General features: G+C 50.5%; 1 protein-coding gene across 2 annotated transcripts in view; it reads left to right on the top strand.

Annotated features, from left to right (window-relative positions):
* MATCAP1 (microtubule associated tyrosine carboxypeptidase 1) overlaps positions 1-18,513 on the top strand; it is a 109,634-nt gene that overhangs the window by 86,220 nt on the left and 4,901 nt on the right. For both annotated transcript variants that reach the window (XM_075326285.1, XM_075326284.1), the window contains exons 3-5: positions 1,185-1,328; positions 10,243-10,375; positions 13,034-13,339. In XM_075326285.1, coding sequence (XP_075182400.1) covers positions 1,185-1,328; positions 10,243-10,375; positions 13,034-13,339 — 583 coding nt within the window. The remainder of the gene's footprint in view (positions 1-1,184; positions 1,329-10,242; positions 10,376-13,033; positions 13,340-18,513) is intronic.

Below are 18,513 nucleotides of genomic sequence, written 5' to 3' on the forward strand. Positions count from 1 at the left end.
GGAGGACACAGAAGAGTATACAGACATTACACCCGGGGAGGACACAGAAGAGTATACAGACATTACACCCGGGGAGGACACAGAAGAGTATACAGCCATTACACCCGGGGAGGACACAGAAGAGTATACACACATTACACCCGGGGAGACACAGAAGAGTATACAGACATTACACCCGGGGAGGACACAGGAGAGTATACAGACATTACACCCGGGGAGGATACAGAAGAGTATACACACATTACACCCGGGGAGAACACAGGAGAGTATACAGACATTACACCCGGGGGAGGATACAGAAGAGTATACAGACATTACACCCGGGGAGACACAGAAGAGTATACAGACATTACACCCGGGGAGAACAGAGGAGTATACAGACATTACACCCGGGGAGGACACAGAGGAGTATACAGACATTACACCCGGGGAGGACACAGAGGAGTATACAGACATTACACCCGGGGAGAACAGAGGAGTATACAGACATTACACCCGGGGAGGACACAGAAGAGTATACAGACATTACACCCGGGGAGGACACAGAAGAGTATACAGACATTACAGCCGGGGAGGATACAGAAGAGTATACAGACATTACAGCCGGGGAGAACACAGAGGAGTATACAGACATTACACCCGGGGAGAACAGAGGAGTATACAGACATTACACTCGGGGAGGACATAGAAGAGTATACAGACATTACACCCGGGGAGGACACACAGGAGAGTATACAGACATTACAGCCGGGGAGGATACAGAAGAGTATACAGCCATTACACCCGGGGAGAACACAGAAGAGTATACAGACATTACACCCCCCTTCTTGCTCCCCCCCCCCCCCCATGTCACCCCCTCCTCTTGCTCTTCCCTCTCCCCTCTTGCTCTTCCCTCTCCCCTCTTGCTCTTCCCCCCCCCCCCACCCCCTTCTTGCTTTTCCTCCTTCTTGCCCTTCCTCCCGCCCCCTCTCGCTTTCCTGCCGTTGTGAAGTAACTTCTCATTCTCACTGTAGATGGTGACACTTTTCTTCTGGAGATAAAGCATGGCATAAACACTTAGACACCTCAGTAACTCTGGTGACCTTTTCCCTTGTTTTCCTTTCTGAATGATATTTTCCTATGTATGAGACTTCTTGCCTACGCTTGAGACACGTCCTGACGATCGCTCTCCATCTTCACTGCAGGCGCTGAGAATTCTGAATGCAGTCCTGCGTAAATACGGAAGTTATGAAGCCTTTGAGTCATTGACTGGAGGAAATCTGCTCAGCAAGTGCCAGATCTGGGCTTGCTGCCGGCGCTACATGCAAAAAGAGAACTGCAGTGGTGAGGTGAGCGCATGAAGCTGACTGGGAAAATGTGGATAGGTAAGGTGACAACGTAAAAAGACATGGAGAACACTGGGGTGAAGGTGAGGTGACAACATGGAGGAGAACGTCGGGGTGAAGGTGAGGTGACAACATGGAGGAGAACGTCGGGGTGAAGGTGAGGTGACAACGTAAAAAGACATGGAGAACACTGGGGTGAAGGTGAGGTGACAACATGGAGGAGAGTGCTGGGATGAAGGTGAGGTGACAACATGTAGGAGAGTGCTGGGATGAAGGTGAGGTGACATGGAGGAGAGTGCTGGGATGAAGGTGAGGTGACAACATGGAGGAGAGTGCTGGGATGAAGGTGAGGTGACAACATGGAGGAGAGTGCTGGGATGAAGGTGAGGTGACAACATGGAGGAGAGTGCTGGGATGAAGGTAAGGTGACAACATGGAGGAGAGCGCTGGGGTGAAGGTAAGGTGACAACATGGAGGAGAGCGTCTGGGTGAAGGTGGGTGACAACATGGAGGAGAGTGCTGGGATGAAGGTGAGGTGACAACATAAAAAGACATGGAGGAGAGCGCCGGGGTGAACGTGAGGTGACAACATGGAGGAGAGCGCTGGGGTGAAAGTAAGGTGACAACATAAAAAGACATGGAGGAGAGCATCAGGGTGAAGGTGAGGTGACCTCATGTAAGAGGAGAGCAGCAGGGTAAAGGTGAGGTGATTACGTGGAAGAGAGGGGCTTGATGAAAGTGAAGTGGTGACATGGAGGAGGAGAGCGCCAGGATGAAAGTGAAGTGACTACTTGAAGGAGGAGAGTGACAGGGTGAAGGTGGTGATGACATGGAGAAGTAGAGCAGCAGGGTGAAGTTGAGGTGACCACATGGAGGAAAAGAGCTACAGGGTGAAGGCAAAGTGACAACTTGGAAGAGAAGAGCGGCAGGATGAAGCTGAGGTGATGACATGGTGAAGGAGAATGTCAGGGTGAAGGGGAGGTGACTACATGGAGGAAGAGAGCTCCATAGTGAGTGAAGGTGAAGTGACTACTTAGAGGAGGAGAGAGGCAGGATGAAGCTGAAGTGGAATCGCATGAAGGAAGACAGCGGCAGGGTGAAGGTGAGGTGATGCATGGGAGGAGGAGAGCGGCAGGGTGAAGGTGAGGTGATGCATGGGAGGAGGAGTGCGGCAGGGTGAGGTGATGCATGGGAGGAGGAGAGCGGCAGGGTGAGGTGATGCATGGGAGGAGGAGAGCGGTAGGGTGAGGTGATGCATGGGAGGAGAGCGGCAGGGTGAGGTGATGTATGGGAGGAGGAGAGCGGCAGGGTGAAGGTGAGGTAGAGGCACCTGAAGGAAGAAAGCGGCAGGGTGAAGGTGAGGTGATGCATGGGAGGAGGAGAGCGGCACGGTGAAGGTGAGGTGGAGGCACCTGAAGGAAGAAAGTGGCAGGGTGAAGGTGAGGTGATGCATGGGAAGAGGAGAGCAGCAGGGTGAAGGTGAGGTGATGCATGGGAGGAGGAGAGCGGCAGGGTGAAGGTGAGGTGGAGGCACCTGAAGGAAGAAAGTAGCAGGGTGAAGGTGAGGTGGTGCATGGGAGGAGGAGAGCGGCAGGGTGAAGGTGAGGTGATGCATGGGAGGAGGAGAGCGGCAGGGTGAAGGTGAGGTGGAGGCACCTGAAGGAAGAAAGTGGCAGGGTGAAGGTGAGGTGATGCATGGGAGGAGGAGAGCGGCAGGGTGAAGGTGAGGTGGAGGCACCTGATGGAAGAGAGTGGAAGGGTGAAGGTGAGGTGGAATCGCATGAAGGAAAAACTGGCTCAGTGATGGGAAACAAAGGGTGGTTATTAATGGTACGTACTCGGACTGGGTCTCAGTTCATAGTGGGGTACCACAGGGGTCAGTATTGGGCCTGCTTCTTTTCAACATATTTATTAATGACCTTGTTGGGGGCATGCGGAGTAGAATCTCAATATTTGCAGATGATACTAAACTCTGCAGGGTAATCAATACAGAGGAGGATAATTTTATATTACAGGGAGATTTATGTAAATTGGAGGATTGGGCTGAGAAGTGGCAATTGAAGTTTAATGTAGATAAATGTAAAGTCATGCACTTGGGTAGAGGAAATAACATTTATGATTATGTACTTAATTGTAGAACACTGGGTAAAACAGACACAGAGAAAGACTTGGGTGTATGGTAAACTTCACTTTAGTGGACAGTGTCAGGCAGCTGCTGCCAGGGCTAATAAAATAATGGGATGTATTAAAAGAGGTAGAAGTGTTCATGAAAAAAATATAGTTCTACCTCTGTACAAGTCACTAGTGCGACCGCACTTATATACTGTGTACAATTCTGGTCACCGATATATAAGAAGGACATAGCTGAACTGGAGAGGGTGCAGAGAAGAGCGACCAAGATTATTAGAGGAATGGGGGGGCTGCAATACCAAGACAGGTTATTAAATAAAGGCTTAGGGGGGATCTAATCACAATGTATAAATATGAGGGGGACAATACAGAGACCTTTCCAAAGATCTCTGTTATGATCCGGAACCATGGAAGACCACCACAAATCATTGGCAAAAAGATGACAAGAGCATTGGCAACTAATCTGGCCGCCATCCCCTTACTAACCATCACAACTAGAAGTAGCCGAGGGGTGAACTAACATCCTGTGCACCGCGAACCCAGCCGGAGAACTAACTATCCTAAAGGTAGGAAAGAGGAATAACTCTCTGCCTCAGAAAATAGACAAGAATAGCAAGCCCCCCACATTCAAAGACTGCGGTGATATAGGAAAAACACAATACACAGGTAGATGACAGGATTAGCAAAAGGTGAGGCCCCCACTGACTAAAATAGGAAAGGACAGGAAAGGGGCTGATGGTGGCCAGAGAAAAACCCTGCAAAATACCAACTTCCTGATAGTACAAAAAGGCCCTCAGATCGCTCGATCTGAACTCCGTCCTATACCAGGTGCCCTTGTCATACCAATGAACAGAAAACAAGAATTATAACAAATTCAACAAGCCACAAACACATGGACCCAAAGGAGCTATACTCCAAACACAACTGCAGGGGGTTCCTCAACAATCCACTGAGGGGGAAAATCCCTGCAAGCAAATAACCTGAAACCAACCACAGCAAATGACAAACCCAGATAAAAAAAAAAGAACCAGACAATAAATAAAGAGCAAGCACTTATCTGGGGAAGATGTGGTGTAGAGCAGGATTAAGCAGGCTGGAGATACAAAGAACAACTGACATCCGGCATAGCCTGCAATCAGACCAGGACTTAAATAAGCAGAGAGTTAGCAAAGGAAACACCCACTGCACAACACGCCTGGTCCAAGTCCAAACCATTCCTGGCCACCAGAGGGAGCCTCCCAGCAGCCAAAACATAACTAACATTCACAACAGTACCCCCCCCTTGAGGAGGGGTCACCGAACCCTCACCCACGCCACCGGGTCGCTTGGGATGAGCATGATGGAAGGCGCAAACCAACCTGTCCGCATGAATGTCAGAAGCCACAACCCAAGAGTTATCCTCCTGCCCATAACCCTTCCATTTCACAAGGTACTGAAGCTGACGCCTACTGCGACAGGAATCCAGAATTTTTTCAACCTCATACTCCAGATCCCCTTGTACCAAAACAGGGTCAGGAGGCGCTGCTGCAGGAACTGCCGGCTCCTCATGTTTCTTCAACAAGGACTTATGGAAGACATTGTGAATCTTAAATGACGCAGGCAGAGTCAAACGGAAAGATACAGGGTTGATAATCTCCGAAATCTTATAAGGTCCAATAAATCTGGGCTTAAATTTAGGAGACGGAACTCTCATAGGAATATTTTTAGAGGACAACCACACCATGTCCCCTACTTTAAACCGGGGACCAACAGTCCGACGCCGGTTGGTAAACTTTTGGGCAGTTTCTTGGGACTCAAACAATTTATCCACTACCTGCCCCCAAATCTGCTGCATTCTGTTGACCACCGAATCCACCCCCGGACAGTCAGACGCCTCAAGCTGCCCTGAGAGGAACCTAGGGTGATACCCAAAATTGCAGAAAAAGGGGGACACCAACGTGGTAGAGCTAGCTCTATTGTTAAGGGCAAATTCAGCCAAAGGCAAAAACGAAACCGTCATCCTGATCCGCAGAAACAAAACACTGTAAATAGGTCTCCAGGGTATGGTTAGCCCTTTCAGTCTGACCGTTGGTCTGAGGATGAAACGCCGAGGAGAAAGACAGCTGAACACCCAATTTGGAGCAAAAAATCCTCCAAAAACCTGGATACAAACTGCACCCCACTGTCAGAAACATTGTTTTGGGGAATACCATGCAAACGAACAACATGTTGGGAAAACAAAGGCACCAACTCTGATGAAGACGGCAACTTAGATAGGGGAACCAAGTGGACCATCTTGGAGAACTAGCTATCCTAAAGGTAGGAAAGATGAATAACTCTCTGCCTCAGAAAATAGACAAGAATAGCAAGCCCCCCCACATTCAAAGACTGCGGTGATATAGGAAAAACACAATATACAGGTAGATGACAGGATTAGCAAAAGGTGAGGCCCCCGCTGACTAAAATAGGAAAGGACAGGAAAGGGACTGATGGTGGCCAGAGAAAAACCCTGCAAAATACCAACTTCCTGATAGTACAAAAAGGCCCTGAGATCGCACGATCTGAACTCCGTCCTATACCAGGTGCCCTTGTCATACCAATGAACAGAAAACAAGAATCATAACAAATTCAACAAGCCACAAACACATGGACCCAAAGGAGCTAAACTCCACACAGAACTGCAGGGAGTTCCTCAACAATCCACTAAGGGGGAAAATCCCTGGAAGGAAATAAACTGAAACCAACCACAGCAAATGACAAACCCAGATAAACAAAAGAACCAGACAATAAATAAAGAGCAAGCACTTATCTGGAGTAGATGTGGTGTAGAGCAGGATTAAGCAGGCTGGAGATACAAAGAACTGACATCCGGCAACTGCCTGCAATCAGACCAGGACATAAATAAGCAGAGAGTTAGCAAAGGAAACACCCACTGCACAACCCACCTGGTCTCTGTCCAAACCATTCCTGGCCACCAGAGGGAGCCTCCCAGCAGCCAAAACATAACTAACATTCACAACAGATCTCTTTACACCTAGGCCTGTGACTGGAACACGGGAGCATCCGCTACGTCTTGAGAAAAGAAGGTTTAATCATAATCACAGACGAGGATTCTTTACTGTACGAGCAGTGAGACTATGGAACTCTCTGCCGCATGATGTTGTAATGAGGGATTCACTACTAACATTTAAGCAGAGCCTGGATGCCTTTCTTGAAAAATGTAATATTACCAGTTATGTATATTAGATGTTATGACAGGGTATTGATCCAGGGAACTAGTCTGATTGCCGGATGTGGACGAAGGAAGGTATTTTTTTCCCCATTGGAACTTGTTTGACACATTGGGTTTTTTTTTTTGCCTTCCTCTGGATCAACATGTTAGGCTACGGGTTGAACTAGATGGACTTAGAGTCTCCCTTCAGCCTTAAAAACTATGATACTATGATAAGAGAGTAGCATGGTGAAGGTGAGGTGATGCATGGGAGGAGGAGAGCGGCAGGGTGAAGGTGAGGTGATGCATGGGAGGAGGAGAGCGGCAAGGTGAAGGTGATGCATGGGAGGAGGAGAGCGGCAGGGTGAAGGTGATGCATGGGAGGAGGAGAGCGGCAGGGTGAAGGTGTGGTGGAATCGCATGAAGGAAGACAGCAGCAGGGTGAAGGTGAGGTGATGCATGGGAGGAGGAGAGCGGCAGGGTGAGGTGATGCATGGGAGGAGGAGAGCGGCAGGGTGAAGGTGAGGTGATGCATGGGAGGAGGAGAGCGGCAGGGTGAAGGTGAGGTGATGCATGGGAGGAGGAGAGCGGCAGGGTGAAGGTGAGGTGATGCATGGGAGGAGGAGAGCGGCAGGGTGAAGGTGAGGTGATGCATGGGAGGAGGAGAGCGGCAGGGTGAAGGTGAGGTGATGCATGGGAGGAGGAGAGCGGCAGGGTGAAGGTGAGGTGATGCATGGGAGGAGGAGAGCGGCAAGGTGAAGGTGATGCATGGGAGGAGGAGAGCGGCAGGGTGAAGGTGTGGTGGAATCGCATGAAGGAAGACAGCAGCAGGGTGAAGGTGAGGTGATGCATGGGAGGAGGAGGGCGGCAGGGTGAGGTGATGCATGGGAGGAGGAGAGCGGCAGGGTGAAGGTGAGGTGATGCATGGGAGGAGGAGAGCGGCAGGGTGAAGGTGAGGTGATGCATGGGAGGAGGAGAGCGGCAAGGTGAAGGTGATGCATGGGAGGAGGAGAGCGGCAGGGTGAAGGTGTGGTGGAATCGCATGAAGGAAGACAGCAGCAGGGTGAAGGTGAGGTGATGCATGGGAGGAGGAGGGCGGCAGGGTGAGGTGATGCATGGGAGGAGGAGAGCGGCAGGGTAAAGGTGAGGTGATGCATGGGAGGAGGATAGCAGCAGGGTGAGGTGGAATCGCATGAAGGAAGACAGCAGCAGGGTGAAGGTGTGGTGGAATCGCATGAAGGAAGACAGAAGCAGGGTGAAGGTGAGGTGATGCATGGGAGGAGGAGGAGAGCTGGGGTTGATTGAGGTTCATAAAGGTTTTTTTGGGCTGACAGGTAATGGCTGTAATGTGTCTAACTAGGTTTTGAGTGCATCAATCCAGAATTCCTGCTTTTCTGATCCGTATGTATTTGGGCTTCTCCTTATTTATCCTTTGCCTCCTCATTTGGACTGCTCGCTATTAGAGATGAGCGAACCTGAAGCTCGATGTTCGGTATTAACTTTTCCAAGAAACCGAGTTCGGGTGCATTACGTATGCAAACCACTCACGCAAGCATGGCTGTTCTCGGTGCTCATCCCTTGTGATCCGCTTGCAGTGTGTGAACGGCTCGCACTGGGGGTTTTAACAGCATGATTGGATGTAGCGTGCACCAAACAAAAAAAATTATACTACTAGACCCCCCACCCCTCTGGAAGTGATCTGTTTATGGCTGGCCGCATGTGGGCGGAGATTCAAACTGCCAATCAGTGACTTAAAATAAAGTTCAGGGCAAGTCTGGGTCCAAAACCGAACTTTTAGTTCAGCTGGACCAGCAGAAGCCGAACTTCCAGCGGTGCGCTCATCTCTACTCGCTCGCTTTCTTCTGTGTAGCTTTCTGGCTCTTCCTGCTTCTGTTTTCTCCGCGTTGTATTGACTCCTTCTTTTTGCTCTGCCCTGTCGTCTCTTCCCTGCTTCTCTTTTTTCCGTATTGTATTAGTGCCTCCTTTTTTGCTCTGTGCTGTTGTCTATGCTTTTGCAACTTTGCCGCTACTCATCAACCTCTTTCTTCCATGCCATTGTCTTGGATCCTCCTCCTCTTTGCTTCCCGCCATCGTCTTGGATCCTCCTCCTCATTCCTTTCCGCCATCGTCTTGGATTCTCCTCCTCTTTCATTTGCGCCATCGTCTTGGATCCTCCTCCTCTTTTCTTTCTGCTATCGTTTTGGATTCTCCTCTTTTCCACCATCATCTTGGATCCTCCTCCTCCTCTTTCCTTTCCACCATCGTTTTGGATTCTCCTCCTCTTTCCTTTCCACCATCGTCTTTGATTCTCCTCCTCTTTCCATTCCACCATCGTCTTTGATTCTCCTCCTCTTTCCTTTCCACCATAGTCTTGGATCCTCCTCCTCTTTCCTTTCCGCCATCGTCTTGGATCCTCCTCCTCTTTCCTTTCTGCTATCGTTTTGGATTCTCCTCCTCTTTCCTTTCCACCATCTTCTTCGATCCTCCTCCTCCTCTTTTCTTTCTGCTATCGTTTTGGATTCTCCTCTTTCTTTTCCACCATCGTCTTGGATCATCCTCCTCCTCTTTCCTTTCCACCATCGTCTTTGATTCTCCTCCTCTTTCCTTTTCACCATCTTCTTCGATCCTCCTCCTCCTCTTTCCTTTCCGCCATCGTCTTGGATTCTCCTCCTCTTTCCTTTCCGCCATCGTCTTGGATCCTCCTCCTCTTTCCTTTCCGCCATCGTCTTTGATTCTCCTCCTCTTTCCTTTTCACCATCTTCTTCGATCCTCCTCCTCCTCTTTCCTTTCCGCCATAGTCTTGGATCCTCCTCCTCTTTCCTTTCCGCCATCGTCTTGGATCCTCCTCCTCTTTCCTTTCTGCTATCGTTTTGGATTCTCCTCCTCTTTCTTTCCGCCATCGTCTTGGATTCTCCTCCTCTTTCCTTTCCACCATCATCTTCGATCCTCCTCCTCCTTCTCCTCTTTCCTTTCCGCCATCGTCTTGGATTCTCCTCCTCTTTCCTTTCCGCCATCTTCTTCGATCCTCCTCCTCTTTCCTTTCCGCCATAGTCATGGATCCTCCTCCTCTTTCCTTTCCGCCATCGTCTTGGATCCTCCTCCTCTTTCCTTTCTGCTATCGTTTTGGATTCTCCTCCTCTTTCCTTTCCACCATCTTCTTCGATCCTCCTCCTCCTCTTTCCTTTCCGCCATCGTCTTGGATCCTCCTCCTCTTTCCTTTCCGCCATCGTCTTTGATTCTCCTCCTCTTTCCTTTTCACCATCTTCTTCGATCCTCCTCCTCCTCTTTCCTTTCCGCCATAGTCTTGGATCCTCCTCCTCTTTCCTTTCCGCCATCGTCTTGGATCCTCCTCCTCTTTCCTTTCTGCTATCGTTTTGGATTCTCCTCCTCTTTCTTTCCGCCATCGTCTTGGATTCTCCTCCTCTTTCCTTTCCACCATCCTCTTGGATCCTCCTCCTCTTTTATTTCCGCCGTCATCTCTGCTTTTTTTTTTTTTTTTGCGTCACTGTCTTCCTGTTTCCTCTGTGCCATCTTCATGATTTGTTTGCTACCGCTGTTTGGGTTTCCATCTTTCTTCCTTTCTCTGTTGGTCTCTAGGTGGTGGTCCAGCTCACAGAAGATTTACTGTCTCAGGCAGTCATTACAAATGAGAACAGCCGGCCTACACTTACCATCAATCTGCTAGGTGCAAGACAGCATTGGCTGGAGGGGATGCTCAGGCATGAGATAGGTAGGTGCAGGCTGGTGAGATGGGAGCGCTGTGCATGTGGGTTGAGGTGCATGGATGTCACTTGGGCCATGGTGTTACGCTGGGTATTTTTTTCGAGGGAGGTCCAGCTACCGTTGTGTGAGGCTGCAGGCCATCTTTTTACCTGTACTATGACCTGTGGGGCGCTGGCTTCTTTGTTCTGTAGGCAGCTCCTTGGATGACAGAACCCCCGGTGCCATCTGCAAGAGAAACCTATGACCTAAATCCCTTCTCTGTATTTTAGAAGATTTTGCAGCTGTTATGAAGACAGATGTATTGAATGGGCAATGCAGCACCCCCTTGAATGACCATATTACATCCTTAGACCCTCATCATACGTCCTTGTTTAAGCACATGAATGAAATAATGGTATCCGCGTCATGCGTGTTCAGTCCGTGTTTTTCACGGATGGAACATTGAAAAGGATGCGAGAAGTTTTGTAATTTATTTAATGTTGGATAGTGTGAAGATCTGAGGTTGTGGTTGTATTATTCACCTGGCAACCTCAGGATTATTGTATTCTGCCGTCCATGGATTTACAGCACCTCCAGGTAGATGGCCAATACAAGATGCCTCCATGCCATGAGATCCCAAACCGGGACCAGTAGGTCCGCTGTACCTGGTGACACCCACAGTCTCCCAACTTTTGGTTGGCCCATAGTTTTTGTATCTCCCGCTGGTACAGTCTGCAGTCACAGCCTATGTGCCTCCAGATGGCGGATACCACAAATGTAGCATGTGTAACCAGATCCAGCCGGTGGTAACCCACATCCAATCGCCAGTCTCCTAAGTACCCCAAGCCACCTCCTTGGGATACAGTTCGGCCCCTAGGAAACAGCCCCCCAATGCCGTGTCTTGGTGGAGGCATTTTCCTGAAGCTGAGCCCCTCTCCTTTTACCGCATGTGAGACCCTTTCTGGTGACGGCTCCACTGGGTCTATTATCACTATCCACATGACGGGATAAGTGGCTGAGAGAACAATGGCTTAACTGAGGCCCCTGAGACACTAACGAGTAATGGAAAGATTGCTTTAGGGGTACTGCCCACATAGCGAGATCGCTGCTCAGCGAGTCTCAGGTTTTGTGACGCACCAGTGACCTCATTAGCGATCTCGCTGTGTGTGACACTAAGAAGCGACCTGGCCCCTGCTGTGAAATCGCTGCTCGTTACACACAGTGCTGGTTCATTTTTTGCTCGTTGCTCTCCCGCTGTGAAGCACACATCGCTGTGTTTGACAGCGAGAGAGCAACGATCTGCATGTAGAGAGAGCAGGGAGTTGGCGTCTGGAAGCTGCGGACGCTGGTAACCAAGGTACACATCGGGTAACTAAGCGAAGCGCTTTGCTTGGTTACCCGGTATTTACCTTGGTTACTAGCGTACGCCGCTCTTAGGCTGCCAGAAGCCGGCTCCCTGCACACGTAGCCAGAGTACACATCGGGTAATTAAGCGAAGCGCTTTGCTTAGTAACCCGATGTGTACCCTGGCTATGAGTGCAGGGAGCCAGCGCTAAGTGGTGTGTACTGGTAACCAGGGTAAATATCAGCATTTTTCTTAGTTACCCGATATTTACCTTGGTTACCAAGCGCAGCATCGTTTCCACGAGTTGCTGGTGGCTGGGTCACTGGTCGTTGGTGAGATCTGCCTGATTGACAGCTCACCAGCGACCATGTAGCGACGCACCAGCGATCCTGTCCAGGTCATATCGTGGTCAGAATCGCTGGTACGTCGTTTAGTGAGACGGTACCCTTACTCTAATTACCAATCACATGCCTGGCCTTCTGTGTACATAAGATCCAGCCGGCACATCTCTGCCTCATGGCTCCGGGGTCTGGATGAGCATGGTATGTGTACGTGTGAACTGTCTCCCACATCACCCCTCCTGATCCATTACCATTTTATTGTAAACCTTAAACTGACGAGCAAGAAAATATCTAATAAAACACTTCCTAATTGATGTAACCGGCTCTCCGGGAGGAAAAGTCTTCATCCCTTAGTCGGGACTGCGCTCTACGTCCACTGCTCAAGTAGTGTTTAGTCCGCAGCCAGCGCCTCACATATATGTACAGCACACGGATTATACACTGCTGCCCTCCGTGTGCGGGGTGTATTTTTCAGAGACCTATAGACTTGTATTGGCCATTTTCATCCATGCTGACATGTCTGTGCGTGTTGGATGGACACACGGGCCCTGTCTGTAAAACTACGGGCATGGTAGCAGCCCCATAAATTAGAATGGGCATATGTGGTATCCGTGATAAAGGCGTGTGCCATACGTACTGGAGCCACGGGCGTGTGAGGGAGGCTCACAGCTTGCAGGACGTGGGCTTCCATCACACACACTTTGTCCACTGGGATTTTCTGTCTTTTTGATTTCTTTTTCTGTGTTTTTGGTTTTTGAGAAGCGCAGAGCAGTCTCTAAGCACAGAAGCAGCTGCTATTTCCATGGTGCCATGCTGCTGTCCTTTGGGCACATTGGGTTTGTGCCTGAAAAGTGCAGCCGAAGCCTCTTTTTTGGCCGATCTGCGAGGCAGCCACGTGGTAGTGGGGGCGTCCACTCTACTAGTGTGCCCGCTAGTTGGTAGCCTGAAACCCCCATAACTCACTTCCTAGATTTCAGCAGGACTCTTACTCTCTCTCCAGGGACCCATTACTTGCGAGGAGTGAATGACGCTCTGCAGTCCTGGCACGGTGCAGAAAACCGCAAACAGTTTGGATTAAAGCCGGTCAACCCCACAGAAGAAGGCCTGGCCAGCCTGCACAGCGTGCTTTACCGCAAGCACCCATACTTGTGGCGTGCTGCCCTCCTTTATTACACCGTCAGTCGGGCTGCTACGTGCAGCTTTGCCGCATTGTTTACGGAGCTGCATCAGTTTGTAGAGGACCCCGCTGTGCGGTGGGAGTACTGTGTGCGAGCCAAGAGGGGCCAGAAGGACACGGCACAACCAGGTGAGACCGTGGTACAAGGTGGTGGCCATTTCATCTAGCCTGCAGTTGTGATGGTACTTTTTGACCATAACCAATGTTAGGATGATTTCAAAGGCAGCAGATTGGCGTGAATCCTCCAGGAGAGGAGCCGTGCTTCTGCTTCCTCTATATTACTCTGCTTTTGAATATAAAAGAAAGTATCTCAAACGTGAGGCTGCGGTCATAGATGCCAGTAATAAAAATGAAAAAACCTGCTGGCATGTCCTAACAGACAAGTGTGAACAGGTACATACTGAACATGAAAGATACTCTAAGAAATAAACAGCTCCTCTCTGAAATGCTAAGGCATGCACGCATAAGTAGGAACCCATCAAAAAGAGATACGCCTTGACAATGGCTGCTAGGCTCAGAAAATTCTGGCCTTTTTTATGCCCTAAGTGTCTCAAGTTTTAAATGTATTTCCTTGGCAGTAATACATGCCTGAGCATTTGAGTGCAGCTGTTGATTTGTTAGAGTACCCCAATAATAGGGGGTTACATGTGTGGAGATTATATTCTATAGCTTCAGCCTGCTTTCAGCTTTTTTTATCCGTATTCTGCATCCAATTGTTGAAGAGTTATATCATCCCTTTTCACTTCTATATGGGTGATGACTGGGGACCTCAAGTCAGCAAAACCTGACGATTGTGTGCGCATATCCTGGCAGACATTGATAGATGTGACGGCTCTACCCCGCTTCTGATGGGGAATAATGTTTAGCTGGAATAGTCCTTTAAGGCAGTAACACTCCCTAAGCAAAGAGACGACACATTGGAAACTCTCTTAGTAAATCTCTGGTGAAACCAGTGGAAATGCGGCAGAATGAAAAGTATGAGCTCAAGACTAAAGCTGTATATGTGAGCGTTTTCTGCCACTGGTCGGTCGCCTGCCTCACTCTCCGTATGTTTCCCCCTTACTGGTCGCCTGCCTCACTCTCCGTATGTTTCCCCCTTACTGGTTGTGTGCCTGACTCTCCGTATGTTTCCCCCTTACTGGTCGCTTGCTTGACTCTCCGTATGTTTCTCCCTTACTGGTCACCTGCCTGACTCTCCGTATGTTTCTCCCTTACTGGTTGTGTGCCTGACTCTCCGTATGTTTCTCCCTTACTGGTTGTGTGCCTCACTCTCCGTATGTTTCTCCCTTACTGGTCGCCTGCCTCACTCTCCGTACGTTTCTCCCTTACTGGTCGCCTGCCTCACTCTCCGTATGTTTCTCCCTTACTGGTCGCCTGCCTCACTCTCCGTATGTTTCCCCCTTACTGGTCGCCTGCCTCACTCTCCGTATGTTTCTCCCTTACTGGTCGCCTGCCTCACTCTCCGTATGTTTCCCCCTTACTGGTCGCCTGCCTCACTCTCCGTATGTTTCCCCCTTACTGGTTGTGTGCCTGACTCTCCGTATGTTTCTCCCTTACTGGTTGTGTGCCTGACTCTCCGTATGTTTCTCCCTTACTGGTTGTGTGCCTGACTCTCCGTATGATTCTCCCTTACTGGTCGCCTGCCTCACTCTCCGTATGTTTCCCCCTTACTGGTTGTGTGCCTGACTCTCCGTATGTTTCTCCCTTACTGGTCGCCTGCCTCACTCTCCGTATGTTTCTCCCTTACTGGTCGCCTGCCTCACTCTCCGTATGTTTCTCCCTTACTGGTCGCCTGCCTCACTCTCCGTATGTTTCTCCCTTACTGGTCGCCTGCCTCACTCTCCGTATGTTTCTCTCTTACTGGTCGCCTGCCTCACTCTCCGTATGTTTCTCCCTTACTGGTCGCCTGCCTCACTCTCCGTACGTTTCTCCCTTACTGGTCGCCTGCCTCACTCTCCGTATGTTTCTCCCTTACTGGTCGCCTGCCTCACTCTCCGTATGTTTCTCCCTTACTGGTCGCCTGCCTCACTCTCCGTATGTTTCCCCCTTACTGGCCGCCTGCCTCACTCTCCGTATGTTTCTCCCTTACTGGTCGCCTGCCTGACTCTCCGTATGTTTTTCCCTTACTGGCTGTGTGCCTGACTCTCCGTATGTTTCTCCCTTACTGGTCGCCTGCCTCACTCTCCGTATGTTTCTCCCTTACTGGTCGCCTGCCTCACTCTCCGTATGTTTCTCCCTTACTGGTTGCCTGCCTCACTCTCCGTATGTTTCTCCCTTACTGGTCGCCTGCCTCACTCTCTGTATGTTTCTCCCTTACTGGTCGCCTGCCTCACTCTCCGTATGTTTCTCCCTTACTGGTCGCCTGCCTCACTCTCCGTATGTTTCTCCCTTACTGGTCGCCTGCCTCACTCTCCGTATGTTTCTCTCTTACTGGTCGCCTGCCTCACTCTCTGTATGTTTCTCCCTTACTGGTCGCCTGCCTCACTCTCCGTATGTTTCCCCCTTACTGGTTGTGTGCCTGACTCTCCGTATGTTTCTCCCTTACTGGTTGTGTGCCTGATTCTCCGTATGTTTCTCCCTTACTGGTTGTGTGCCTGACTCTCCGTATGTTTCTCCCTTACTGGTCGCCTGCCTCACTCTCCGTATGTTTCCCCCTTACTGGTTGTGTGCCTGACTCTCCGTATGTTTCTCCCTTACTGGTCGCCTGCCTCACTCTCCGTATGTTTCTCCCTTACTGGTCGCCTGCCTCACTCTCCGTATGTTTCTCCCTTACTGGTCGCCTGCCTCACGCTCCGTATGTTTCCCCCTTACTGGCCGCCTGCCTCACTCTCCGTATGTTTCTCCCTTACTGGTCGCCTGCCTGACTCTCCGTATGTTTTTCCCTTACTGGTTGTGTGCCTGACTCTCCGTATGTTTCTCCCTTACTGGTCGCCTGCCTCACTCTCCGTATGTTTCTCCCTTACTGGTCGCCTGCCTCACTCTCCGTATGTTTCTCCCTTACTGGTCGCCTGCCTCACTCTCCGTATGTTTCTCCCTTACTGGTCGCCTGCCTCACTCTCCGTATGTTTCTCCCTTACTGGTCGCCTGCCTCACTCTCCGTATGTTTCTCCCTTACTGGTCGCCTGCCTCACTCTCCGTACGTTTCTCCCTTACTGGTTGTGTACCTGACTCTCCATATGTTTCCCCCTTACTGGTTGTGTACCTGACTCTCCGTATGTTTCTCCCTTACTGGTTGTGTGCCTCACTCCTCTGTTTCTCCCTTACTGGTTGTGTACCTGACTCTCCGTATGTTTCTCCCTTACTGGTCGCCTGCCTCACTCTCCGTATGTTTCTCCCTTACTGGTTGTGTACCTGACTCTCTGTATGATTCTCCCTTACTGGTTGTGTACCTGACTCTCCGTATGTTTCTCCCTTACTGATTGTGTACCTGACTCTCCGTATGTTTCTCCCTTACTGGTCGCCTGCCTCACTCTCCGTATGTTTCTCCCTTACTGGTTGTGTACCTGACTCTCTGTATGATTCTCCCTTACTGGTTGTGTACCTGACTCTCCGTATGTTTCTCCCTTACTGATTGTGTACCTGACTCTCCGTATGTTTCCCCCTTACTGGTCGCTTGCTTGACTCTCCGTATGTTTCTCCCTTACTGGTCGCTTGCTTGACTCTCCGTATGTTTCTCCCTTACTGGTTGTGCGCCTCACTCTCCGTATGTTTCCCCCTTACTGGTCGCCTGCCTCACTCTCCGTATGTTTCCCCCTTACTGGTCGCCTGCCTCACTCTCCGTATGTTTCTCCCTTACTGGTCGCCTGCCTCACTCTCCGTATGTTTCTCCCTTACTGGTTGTGTGCCTCACTCTCCGTATGTTTCCCCCTTACTGGTCGCCTGCCTCACTCTCCGTATGTTTCCCCCTTACTGGTCGCCTGCCTCACTCTCCGTATGTTTCCCCCTTACTGGTCGCCTGCCTCACTCTCCGTATGTTTCCCCCTTACTGGTCGCCTGCCTCACTCTCCGTATGTTTCTCCCTTACTGGTCGCCTGCCTGACTCTCCGTATGTTTCCCCCTTACTGGTCGCCTGCCTCACTCTCTGTATGTTTCTCCCTTACTGGTCGCCTGCCTCACTCTCCGTATGTTTCCCCCTTACTGGTTGTGTGCCTGACTCTCCGTATGTTTCTCCCTTACTGGTTGTGTGCCTGACTCTCCGTATGTTTCTCCCTTACTGGTTGTGTGCCTGACTCTCCGTATGTTTCTCCCTTACTGGTCGCCTGCCTGACTCTCCGTATGTTTTTCCCTTACTGGTTGTGTGCCTGACTCTCCGTATGTTTCTCCCTTACTGGTCGCCTGCCTCACTCTCCGTATGTTTCTCCCTTACTGGTCGCCTGCCTCACTCTCCGTATGTTTCTCCCTTACTGGTCGCCTGCCTCACTCTCCGTATGTTTCTCTCTTACTGGTCGCCTGCCTCACTCTCCGTATGTTTCTCCCTTACTGGTCGCCTGCCTCACTCTCCGTACGTTTCTCCCTTACTGGTCGCCTGCCTCACTCTCCGTATGTTTCTCCCTTACTGGTCGCCTGCCTCACTCTCCGTATGTTTCCCCCTTACTGGCCGCCTGCCTCACTCTCCGTATGTTTCTCCCTTACTGGTCGCCTGCCTGACTCTCCGTATGTTTTTCCCTTACTGGTTGTGTGCCTGACTCTCCGTATGTTTCTCCCTTACTGGTCGCCTGCCTCACTCTCCGTATGTTTCTCCCTTACTGGTCGCCTGCCTCACTCTCCGTATGTTTCTCCCTTACTGGTCGCCTGCCTCACTCTCCGTATGTTTCTCCCTTACTGGTCGCCTGCCTCACTCTCCGTATGTTTCTCCCTTACTGGTCGCCTGCCTCACTCTCCGTATGTTTCTCCCTTACTGGTCGCCTGCCTCACTCTCCGTATGTTTCTCCCTTACTGGTCGCCTGCCTCACTCTCTGTATGTTTCTCCCTTACTGGTCGCCTGCCTCACTCTCCGTATGTTTCCCCCTTACTGGTTGTGTGCCTGACTCTCCGTATGTTTCTCCCTTACTGGTCGCCTGCCTCACTCTCCGTATGTTTCTCCCTTACTGGTCGCCTGCCTCACTCTCCGTATGTTTCTCCCTTACTGGTCGCCTGCCTCACTCTCCGTATGTTTCCCCCTTACTGGCCGCCTGCATCACTTTCCGTATGTTTCTCCCTTACTGGTCGCCTGCCTCACTCTCTGTATGTTTCTCCCTTACTGGTTGTGTACCTGACTCTCCGTATGTTTCCCCCTTACTGGTTGTGTACCTGACTCTCCGTAT

Source organism: Anomaloglossus baeobatrachus, chromosome 10 (genome assembly GCF_048569485.1).
Source record: "Anomaloglossus baeobatrachus isolate aAnoBae1 chromosome 10, aAnoBae1.hap1, whole genome shotgun sequence".
NCBI lineage: Eukaryota > Metazoa > Chordata > Amphibia > Anura > Aromobatidae > Anomaloglossus > Anomaloglossus baeobatrachus.